This window comes from Magnolia sinica, chromosome 3, assembly GCF_029962835.1.
Source record: "Magnolia sinica isolate HGM2019 chromosome 3, MsV1, whole genome shotgun sequence".
Classification (NCBI taxonomy): domain Eukaryota; kingdom Viridiplantae; phylum Streptophyta; class Magnoliopsida; order Magnoliales; family Magnoliaceae; genus Magnolia; species Magnolia sinica.
This window is the reverse complement of record NC_080575.1, coordinates 113,473,245-113,485,243: the sequence shown is the minus strand read 5'-3', so window position 1 is coordinate 113,485,243 and position 11,999 is coordinate 113,473,245. Positions and strand designations below refer to the sequence as shown.

General features: G+C 38.7%; 1 protein-coding gene across 2 annotated transcripts; it reads left to right on the top strand.

Moving 5' to 3' along the window:
* Positions 1–1,645: 1,645 nt before the first annotated feature.
* LOC131240787 (uncharacterized) lies at positions 1,646–11,304 on the top strand. 2 transcript variants are annotated; one of them, XM_058239249.1, is made up of 4 exons: positions 1,646–1,874; positions 6,885–6,952; positions 7,924–8,000; positions 10,486–11,304. In XM_058239249.1, exons 1-4 carry the CDS (start codon positions 1,751–1,753, stop codon positions 11,042–11,044), a joined length of 828 nt encoding a protein of 275 aa, XP_058095232.1. In that variant the 5' UTR covers positions 1,646–1,750; the 3' UTR covers positions 11,045–11,304. The 2 variants fall into 2 exon arrangements, with proteins under 2 accessions (XP_058095232.1, XP_058095234.1); XM_058239251.1 differs by having other exon boundaries at positions 1,752–1,874; positions 6,871–6,952.
* Positions 11,305–11,999: the final 695 nt, after the last annotated feature.

The following is an 11,999-nucleotide window of genomic DNA, read 5'->3' as shown; positions in this document are numbered from 1 at the left end:
TCGACGGCCTAAGCCCAAAACGTCAATGCTCTGGATCGCCGAGCTACAGGCCCAACTTATATTCACGTAGAGCTATCTCTTTTGCAGCCGACGTGGCAGAGTGCTTCATCCATCTCGTCCAACAATCTACTGGGCCCTATCCTGGATTTCTTTTGTTTCAAAATTGATATCTATTAGCCAACCTCATCCGTCAAAAAATTTCAATTTTCCCCACTGAATATTTGACGGCTAATAATTTTTATACCTACAATCCACCGTCAGATGACGCGACGATCTAATCCATGCTTATTTTGAACCATTTATCGTCCATTGTAAGAATAACTAGATGGACTGACCTAATCGATACATTATTCAGCCACGTGTACTATGGGTAGATGGCTGTACTTCATTAGGGTTCTTCCAGCAGCACGTCTGCCTGGGACTCGGTTTGCGTCGTAGCCCCTCCCGGACAGGCTCTGTGGGATCCACCGTGTTGTAAGTGTTTTATCCACTCCGTTCATCGCTTTTATCAGAACATTATAAGGTCTACTGATAAAAATTAAGCAGGTCCACAGCTCCAGTGGATCACGCCAAAGGAAGCTGCAGTGATAATGACACCTCCCGTTGAAACCTTTCCAGGGACCACCATGATGTTTTTTTAGCATCCAACATATTCATAAGGTCATATAGACGTGGATGAAGTGAAAAAACAAATATCAACTTGATCCGAAACTTTTACGGCTCCCAAGAAGTTTTTAATGGTGAACGTTTAATACTCACTTTGTGGTCCATTTAAGATATATACCTTCTTCATTTTTTGAAAAATAGTTTAAAATAATATCAGAAAAATTATGAACGGCGTGGATAAAACACTTACATTACGGTTGGCCCCACAGAGCCCTGCCCGGACGGATTACCGTCTGGGCGGGGTAGGACGCAATCCGCGTCCGTCTGCCTGGGCGGGGATTGGGGGAAACGGATTGGCTACTCCCCCTGCCATCAGCCCGGTGGTTCGTGGTCGGTGCTCTGTGGGTCTCAAAATGATGTATGTGTTTCATCCATTCCGTTAATCCGTTTTTAAGGATCATTTTATAGTCTATTTGAAAAATTAGAGGGATAAAAATCTCAGGTGGACCACACTACAGAAAAAGAATAGTGATTGGATGTCCACCATTAAAATCCTCTTAAGGCCCAATGTACTGTTTATTTGACATCCAATCTGTTGATTAGGTCATACAGGCCCAGATGAAGGGAAAAAACAAAATCAAGTTGATCCAAAACTTTTATGGCCCCAAAAGGTTTTTAATGGTTGACGCTTATTCAACACTGTTTCCTTTAATCTGGTCCAGTTGAGATTGTGATATACCTAATTTCTTGTTTCATACCACAAACTGATCTGGAAAAAAGATGGACGGCGTGGATGAAACACATACATCATGGTGTGTCCCACAGAGCACCGACCATCAGCCATTGGCTGGTGGCAGGGGGCGTAGCCAATCCGTTTCCCTGGTGCGGTAGCACCCAATCCGCGCCCGTCTGCCTGGTCTACGTACCTAGTAGCCGAATCGACGGCCAAGATCCTGCTTACGTGTCTTGCTTGGGGGCGCGCGTGCGAAGCGAAGATAAAGCCGCAGACTCACGCGAGCGGGTCACTTGAGCAGCCCTCGTGACCCGACCATCGTAGATCTATAGAACCGCAGCCCCCCTTCTCTCGAAGCCTCTTTCGCTCGTCCAACAAAATAGCCGTTGCAGCTTCAAATTCGAATTATCGATGTCGGAGAGCTCGCAGCACCAACAGAACGCTGGCAGAAGTGGGGGATTCAACGAACCCCTCACCCTCAATGAAATCTCCAAATTCTTCCACATGCCCATCGCTGATGCCGCCAGCAATCTCGGTAACGGATCTCCTCCCTTCCCTTTTCTCTCATCCCCATCTTTTTTTCTTTTGTTTTATATTTCTATATTGGATTTTTTTTATACGTTCATGTCGATTTCTCTTCAAATCTTCACTTGGGTGTTATGGATTTTTTTCAGGAATAAGCTTTATTTTTATAAGTTTCTGTTGATTTTATCGTGGATTCTGTTTTATTTTATTTCGTTTAATTTATTATTCCTGATCCTATTCAAATCCTCACTTGGGTTACTTAGATTTTTGAATAAGCTCTCTTTCAGTAGATTTGGCGTTGGTTCTGATAATTGAACTTGTGTGTGGTTTTTCCCTTTTTCAGTGTTGGATTCTATACATTTTAGGTTGGATTAATATGGAATCCGTGTTCTTTTTTTGGTTCCTCATCCTGTCTCCATATGGTTACTTTGATATATTTTTTTTAAAAGGTTTCTTTCAGAGGATTTTATTTTTTGTGATTGAACTTGTATGTATAGATTTTTAAGTATATTAATCCTTTCCTTCTGCGATTTCTCTTGTTGGGGCCTGTTTGGATGCCTGTAACTTTTTTAAGTTGTAAGAAAGTTACATGTAACTTACTTACTAGTGTAAGTAAGTTACGGGTAATCCTGTTTGGATGTAAGTTGTAACTTACTTACCGGTAACTTTGTTTTTGTGTTTGGATAGCCTGTAACTTTGTTACAGGTAATAAGTTGGATATTCACACTAGATAGAGTTGAAATAGGGAATCGTTGAAAAATCAGATTGACACATAAAAAAGATGGGATAAAATTATTTCATTTTATTAAGCCCATGTAAATGAATAGTTTGGCCGATTCTAGGCTAAACTAATCAACAGGTGGGCCATAAAAGTGGGCCCATATTTTCAAAATGCTAGTAATGTGAGCAAAAAACTTGAGCTACATGTGTGTTTGACATCCTAGCTGACCATCAGATGGGTCCACTGTGTCCGATGACTAGCCATAAAATTAGAATGGTGCAGTTATCAGAAGGCCAACTTGTACATTGAACGCGGAACAATCCATCTGCTGAGCAAAATGGCCTATGTTTGGGCCACTGAAACAATCCATCAGAAGGCCCACTATGATGTATTTGTTTCATCCACACCATCTATCCATTATTCCAGATCATTTTAAGTCATCAGCCCAAAAATAAGGTACATAAAAATTCGGGTGGACCACATAACTGGAAACAATGTTGATTGAAAACCCACCATTAAAAACTTTTGGTGGGCCACCAATGTTTTCGATCAAACTGATATTTGTTTTGTTCCCTTCATCCAGGTCTTTATGACCTAATCAACAGCTTGGATGTGAAACAAACATTACAGTGGGCCCTAGTAGTTTTTTAATGGTGGACTTTCAATCATTATTGTTTTCGGTGGTGTGGTCCACCTGAGATCTAGATATCCCTCATTTTTTGGAATCAAGCCCTAAAACGATCCAAAAGAATGGATGGACGGCATGGATAAAACAAATACAATATGGTGGACCCCACAGATCATCAGCCATTATCCACGCCACCTCACCAAGCTGCGTCCGTCAACGTAGAAGGGAAAAAAAAAAAAGAAGGGAAAGAAAGGAAAAAGAGAGAAAAGGGGTTTCCTACCTTGCGGAAGCTCGATGGGAGAGGGAGAAGTAGACTGGGAGAGGGAGAAGGAGACTTGAGAGAGGGACGCTTCTTCAATGCAGGTGCGATTCTTCCCAACGATTTTCATTTCAAAATTTTCAACCGTTACCTATATCTTTGATACAAGTAACTTGAAAAACGACTCAAGCGCCTGTAAGATTTTCGCCTCTTTCTCCTGTAAGAGGTTGAGAGAAAGTTACTTGTGACTTTCCTCCCCCAAACACCAACTGTAACAAAGTCACCTGTAACTTTGTTACATTTTAGAAAAGTTACAGACATCCAAACAGGCCCTTAGAATCTCCATTTAGTGTATTTTTTATTTTTTTTATTTTTTTATTTTCACAAGAATAAGCTCTCTTTTGGAAGCTTTCTTTGTTTCTAATCATTAGACGATTATGCATAGCCCCAACTCTATTTACCATCTTTAGTCAATGCCTCCTAGAATCTCCACCTCGGCATTTTTCTTTTAGCGGGAATAAGAATTCTTTTTGAAGATTTTTTAGGGGTCACTTACATGGTCTACTTGTTTGGATGTAAGCTGTGAGTTACTTACACATAAGTAGTTTTTTTTTTGTGAGCATGTGCATGTGTGTTTGTTTGGACAACCTGTAAGTCACTTGTAGGTAAGATGTTGTATATTCACACCAAACAGAGCTTAGAGTACGAAATAGTTCCAAAATCGTATAATCACATAAGAAACTTTGGTGCTAAATACGCTATTAGGTTGGGCCTATTTAGATTAATCTTTAAGCCAATTATTAGGTTAAGCCAATTATCAGGTGAGCCACAAAAGTGGGCCCACATATTCAATATTCTCGTAATGTGGAGAAGTAACTTAATATAAGCGACAAGGAAATTAAAAATAATAATAATAAATTCAAACATAAGTCTTCATTGCGACAATCCACTACCAACAAATAAAGTGAGTCAGTAAAATTGTTTATTTTGGAATCATATTCTCCAACTATATATGTTTCTGGCTAAAGTTCACACTACTAAGGAATGTCTCAACTAAATGCGGTCATTCCGCAAGGAATGAGTAGGCCCTATGCACCATTTCCTCATCGATGGTTGTCAATTCTCCAACTCCTTCCACAATTTTCCCACCGTTTCTGTTTTGAAGGAGACATATTTGACTATTGATTGGCAAAGGCCATCAAATTTCTGCATGACACTTGCCATGGGAGTAACCTTCTTCGTCTTTGCTTTCTTGGAGCTGAGGTTCCTGCATTCAGTTGACCATTTCTCTCGGAATATTCAGGTTGAGGCTGCATCTTGTTTGAACATTCATCATCCGTGGGTGCAAATGGGGCATATAATCCGGAGGGGTATGGGGGCAATGGAATGCCATCCATGTGGTGAGATGGTAGGATATTCTCTCCTTGAGTTTCAGGTTGAGTGTACGTGTTGTATTGTCTGCAGAATCATCTCTGCATATAATCTTGAACTCCTTTAACAGTGGGAATGGTTTGTTTATAATTTTTTGGGCTTCAGATTTTGCCTACGAAACAAAAAGAGTTCATAAATGGGATACTCCTAACAAGTATCTCATAAAAATGTGTTAAACATTAAATATTCTTTTAATTTACCGTAATGAATTCAGCCTAAGCTTCTGGTTTGACAGTTTGGCATTTTCTTTCTTTGTTACAAACGAAATTACTTTTGCTCATATAAAGAAGTTATAATTTTTCGTCAATGTTTGTAATCGGTTCCTACAATTATCAACAATTGCCTGCACATAAAACGTATATTTCACCAATTTTGCTACTTTATTCATAGTAGTTTCTTTAAAAGAATTATCGGATTTTTTCCCTGATAATACTTCCTCGACTAATACATTTGTCCTTCTATAGAGTCCAATTGATTTGTGCTTTCAGCCATTGCTGCTTGCCCTTGAATGTTGCGACATGCCTTACGTGCCTTACAAATTTACATGGTTGCAAGATACATGAGATATATAGAAACAAGGAAAAAATGGTGCTAGGAATATTACTTAAATGCAAAAATAAAATAATTCATTCATATGCCAATTAACAATAAGTTCATTAGCATTTACATTCTTAAGGAAACATTTTTTCGAAAATAATCAACTGAGATTTTGTTCCGGTTTATAATTTACCTAAATAGTTGATGCAAACCCTAGTCTAAATTCTTTCCATCTTTGTGCCTCTCTTTTAGCTCTTTTGGATTCATTATCTTAACCATCTTCATTCTTCTCCTCACTACTATCGACTTCCTCGCTACTTTTATCTCCATCCACATTACCTCCATCTTTATCATCATTGCTATCATTGTTATTCTCCAAATCAGGCTTTTAATCACGATTCTTGTTCATAGTATGATTATTTAGGATACGACAGACAAAATCTCTCTTGAGTTGCATATTTATTGGATAAGTTGGGTTATCTTCAATATAGGAAATTGTGCTTTCAGTTCTTTAAAGGTACTTTGTAAACTTATATAGCATTTGCTACGATGAATGCCGAAGATTAGACAACTCCTCCTTCAGCCCTACTTGAATTCCTTTAGATGATACCGAACTCCAGGAAATGGAGCTAAAAAACTAAGCGTGTTTGAAAAATTAACATCAACTAAACAATATTTGCCTACAAGGAACATAAGCTGGAAGTTATTAATTTTAATCCACATGTTAAGTAATAGTTATGTATGGGTTGATTTAATACCCTTTTGGGACAATCAATTTGTCTTCTCATGTGGGAGCATCTGCCAATATCCGTGAATCCGTCATTGATCCTTCCCACCCTGCTTGTACATATTGGAATTGTAAATCGAAATAGCAACTTACCAATATATTCTGGGAAAGAAATCCATTTCGATTGTGCCACTTGGCTTGATGATGCTTTAAAGGAACCATCGCTGGAATGTGTGTCATTTACGTCTCCAATACAACCCTAAAAGAGAGAACTATAGCTTATTAGTTGTTTATTATTTGTTTTTAAGATGAAATCTATAAAATGAAAAATACCTGCTCACTAACCTGGAAAATACTAGAAAAAACCTCGTACTATTCATTATTTCGAAAGACACCCCATTTTCAGGTGGTTTCAAAAGTTTGCAATGTAGCCTGATGATTGCATCAAGTACCCTGTTGAAGTGGCAACTAATTGTTTCTTTGGAATGGTTGAAATGGTGTTGCATAATACATTTCTTGACATGATGGCTAATTATATGAAATAAAATCACTAATTCTTCTTATAAAGACATGTCGAATGTGCCTTGTAGGTTACTCTTTTTTGGTAGCATGCCATGTAGGCGAATGAAAGCCTCTTTAGGCATGTGAATGTAATTGAAGCGTTCTGTAATAGTTACAAAGAAATTTGATGTAGCCATAGTAGTGTTGGTCTTGCAGGTGTTGGTACAAGTGCTTTGAAGAGGATGTGCCGTGATAATGGTCTTGTAAGGTGGCCATATCGCAAGGTAGTATTTTCGGCATCACTACTATTTGATGTTAATATCTGTCTAGCTTCATTATCTCTTTCTTGTGTTATGGATCCTTCAAAGAACTTGAGTACCTTGTTAGATAATTGGATGAGTTGGTGATTGCTGTTCATTTTGAGTTTATATTCTGGTTTCTCTGAGTTATCTTTAATGAAATATTTTGTTGCTTACTCTTATAAAAAATAAAAATAAAAAGAAGGAAAAAATCCCCCCTCTTTGAGATTTGAGCTCTAAATCTAGAAGGGTTTTGAACTCTAAATCCATCAGCCATTTTGAAGTTATAACCAACAGAACTAATTGAGCCACATGCCTGACCCGTTAATATTGTTGGGGACATATCTTCTTATGGTTATTGTAACTGGTCCTCGTATACCCATATTCCAAGAATTTGGGCTTAGAGGAACATCGTTCCCTATACTTGCACATTATCATCATTATCATCTAAGCCATATCCTAACTAATTGGAGCCAGCTAATGAATCCTGTTATGCCATTCCACTCTACCACAGACCATATCCTCAGTTAAACCGTGGGTCCTCAAGTCTTTTGTTACTAAATCCACCCATGACCTTTTTGGGTCATCCCTTGCCCTTTTAGAGCCTTCTACTTGAACTGTTTCACTCCTAGCTGGTGCAGTTCTTGGTCTCCGTTGCACATGTAATATAGCTTGAGCCAACAATTTGAATAGAATTAAAATGTGTTTCAGATAGTGTGATTAGATGCAAATCAAGACTGAAGATGTAAAAAGTTGGACGAGCCTGATGGCCAAGGAAGCATCAAAGTTAGCTGGAAATGATTGCACATACTAACCGATGGAGAGAAAAGAAAGAAAGATAAACAATTCTCTTCATCTTAACATATTATTTAAATTGTTTTCATTCGGTGTGTATCTGCACTCATTTTCTTCTCTTTATCACCATCTGGTTAATCTGTGCATGCCATATCATGTAGGTTGTATCCGGAAAGGCCATCGAAGAATTTAACAAGGAAGCTTCAGCAACAATGTCTCCGACTGCAGTTGAAACTATGTGAGTTAGACTTCCTTTCTGTTTTGGAGCAGAACCATATTGTATTACGGCACATTCTCCATATGTAAATACCATCTCTGATCTCTCAGTTGCAAGAAAAGCTTATACTGTTATTAAAGATTTATTTTAAAAAGGACCAATATAGCAGAAGAGACAAAATGACTCAGAAATACAGCAGAGGCACCAAGAAAAAAAAAAAACCCTTCAAAATACAAGAAGCAGGGAGATGTCAACACCCTGAAATCAATGCATTTTCTCGATTTCAAGTGGTGCTTCTCTTTGCTTACTTGGCCATGCCCCCTTTGCTTCTCTTGGGACCTTAGAGAATGAAATCTCATGATTTTCACAGAGATCAATGGTTTCGTCCATGAGATCTGCGACCCTTCATGAAAACAGCTTAGACTTGGCCCATGCAATGATGTTCTGAGAATCCACTTTGATGATCGCCGGGAACAATTGGAGATCGTCTACCAGACTGCTTGAAGGAGATCTGATGCCTCCTCAGAATCTTTACTACCAGTTGGCCTTGGAAAAAGACAGTCCCATTGCAGTCCCATACAAACAAACCCCCAAAAAAAAAAAAAGAAGCCTGTGGGCCCTAGGTTCCCTAGTCTGATTTTCTTTCTTTCTTTTTTCTTTTATAATCACTGCATTAATTGAATCTTGCCTAAGAAAATCCCCCCATTGCATTTTAACCAAATTCTGATGCTTATGTGTTTTTTGTTGTTGTTGTTGTTGTTGTTGTTGCTGTTGTTGTTGTTGTTGCTGTTGTTGTTGAAAGATGACAATTCTGATGCTTATGTGTTGCTCTAGGTGCTTTGGTCAATACTTGAAGCATTGGCGGCACAATAACTAAAATTCAGCCTTTTCGTTTGCATCGGTTCTTACTTGCCCACTGCTTCCTTTTAAGAACTAGATTCCCAAGTCGCAGACATTAAGGGGAAAAAAAAAAACATTATGTTTACATTGGGTCACTGAAAACAGGATGGGAGACAACTCCTGTTCATCAACCCAAAGTTGTCTAATCCGTTTGCCTTCCAGTTCGCATCGTAAATTATGTCACTAAAAAGGGTATTCAAAATCTCAGTAAGCTCATAGTTCAGTAGCCACACAGTGCTGGAAATCGATCTGCTGATTTCCAATTTTGACTTTGACAAGTTCTGTAAGAAGTGGGCCAGGCAGTAATATGTGGAACCTGAATTTCAACTACAAAAAAAAGGGTCAACATTTTTTATTTTTATTTTTTTTTAAATTTTCGAAAAAGGGTCAACATTCATGAGTGCAATTGTCTTAGCTCTGATTTTTAGCATTCAAAACACCAAAGAGAAGTTCAGAACAAACCAAGTTATTTCACCCAATTTCTTGCTTTTTCCACATTTAACCCTTATTGCAGCATGCATGATTTGTTGCACATAAAAAGGGCCATACTGGTGCATTACCTTCTAGAGAATCAGAATCCATGATGCTGCAACCTTGTCTTAGTTGATGCCCCACCAGGTCCACCACTCTAAAATAAGAGCTTTGAAACTGCCTATCACAGATTCTAACCTTGAAATGTATGCAGATTTTTTTTTCCCCAAAAGGTTCATACCCAGCAGCTATTATGAGACAAAGAAGTTGATAGTCTCAGTTGCTGGTGGGATAATCTATCAGATCCTAATTTTGTGTTTGTGAGAAAATATTTTGTTCTGCCTATATAAACCACCACTCCTGATATCAGGCGCCTCTATTTGTCCGACATTTTTGGAAGGGAAATAAAATATTTGGTTAATCATACAAACTTTAGGTACTTCCATTAGTCAGTCATGACTCTTAGCTGGATTTGCAAGGTTCTTAATTTCTGCAGTCGGGGGGCATTGCAGTTTTCTTTTCTAATGAATTAGCCTTGGCCCTTGGTCTTGTTTCTGTTCTTCTTTTGTAAGAAACTGCCAGTTAAGGGCTCTGAAACCTCAGATTTTGCCAGTTGAATGACACAAACCCAAGACTGCTCTCAAGAAGAATTTTGTTTATTCAGTACAAAGACATCTTCAGGCTTTCATAGTGGTACTTCAACATTGAAGGCAACTCCATTGAGCAAAAACATCATAAAATCCACTGGCATCAGAGTATAGAACTGATTGAGTGGGTTTTGTCGCAGTTTTTCTTTTGATACCAAGCACAATTGCATTGTGGAAATCTTTTTTTCTTTCTATTTTTGAGAATCAGTTCTTGGTAAGTGTTGCCATTCCGTCTTTTTATATACCGGCTGGATTGTTTTGATATTGTTTTTTCAGAGCGTTCTACAAGATTAGGCATGTGCATGTCAGTTTGTCCTTGTGCATCGCACAACTCTGGCATGGATGTATGCCAATGAGCATGTGGCAATGAATGCCCACAAACACATGCAAACATGAAAGCATACTGCATTAATGCTTCTTTACATTGGTTTTCCATTCGTTCCACACGTCTTTTGCACTCACCTAATGTCATTTTGTTGTTAAATCAGGGGTGCCCAATTTCAAGATGGATTGCCAAACTATGCACAAGATGCGTTGAAATTGCAACGAGGGGCTTCTTTGCCTGATCATCTGCTGCCGCAGCAAGGAAGTAGGTTTTTTCAAAGTGGGCGGCAGAATCAGAATCTGATTCACTCTAGCCATGCAAGAACCATTCCTACCTACTTAGATGAATTTAAACAAGGATTCCCATCAGATGGTTTATCATCTGTCTCTATGAGATGGTGGGGGAGTATGAATCTGGATGATGCTGAGAAGATCCCAAAGGAAGAACCTACGAACATAGTAGCAGCAGAACAAAAATCCCATGAATTTCCAAGTGATGGGGAAATGACAGAAGGGAAACCTGAGAGAGACACGGAGAAGGATGCAATTGGACCCCAAGGGGCAGCTTTGCTGTCATCAGTGAGAAAAAGAGCTGTAGAAGACGGAAGAGAGGCAGTGAAGCTTAGTGTGGCAAGGGGATATGGGCCATACAAGTTAGGAAGGAAAGAGAGAGTGTTGCTAGCTCAAGTATTTCAGTCTTCTTACCCAAGCATATGGAGGTGAGGCTTTTCTTGAAGCTGCCTTTGGTGAGGGTTCTCAAGGTAGAGATGGAGTTTGTGTGCACTGCGTGCACGAGTGTGCTTTTACTCTCAACGATTAGCAAGTTAGATGGGTCCTGTTCTCAAAGCACCGCTGGTGCTTTTTTTTTTTTTTTTCCTACTGCAAGGAACATCCACTTTGTAACAATGCTGGCTTTTAGCTCTATCCCATTTTTTTTGGGGGGGATTTTTATAAATGAGTACCTCACGGGTTGGGTTTTTGCATTCCAATACCTTTTTTAATTGACTTTGCAAAAAGGTACCTTAAACAATTCACATCTTTTGCATCCCTGTACCCTCCGTCAAGTTTCTCTTATATTTGTTAGTTGAAATGGTTGTTTTTTTGTAGACGATGAAAACATTGTTGTGTATGAAATGACAATAGGCATGACTAATTAAATATCAATTACTCAGCTAGTTAGAGCACCATTCCAGAAAGGGCCGCTGTTTTTTTCTGAACTATCTAAAGTTGGTCTCACTATCTAAATAGTAGAATTTAAGCTATAGATTGCAACTTGTGAGGTTTTTGGTGTAGCATGGATATCATCTTTCACACTCTGCTACAGTACCAAGCTTTCTCTCCTAGCCCTCCAATGGAAGGGCTAGGATCTTTCCACAACTTGTACAAATTTTGTACATTTTCCAAAACTGTTAATTTTTAGCTCCTTAATGATAGGGTTAAGATCTTCCAATTGGTGCTTCTCCCATCCATTGTAGGCCCTATAAGATCAACGGTCTGGATAACTGAACCATCTGAGCACCATGTGCAGAATCTCATCCTCCCTTTAACAAACCATACACTTAATATAGGGTTCATAAGCCAATAAATCGTTTCTAAGTCCTCTTGCTAGGCCTTTCATCATTTTTACTAAAAAAAACAGCCCTTTAAACTAATAGGCATTAGAGAAATTTAATGGAAG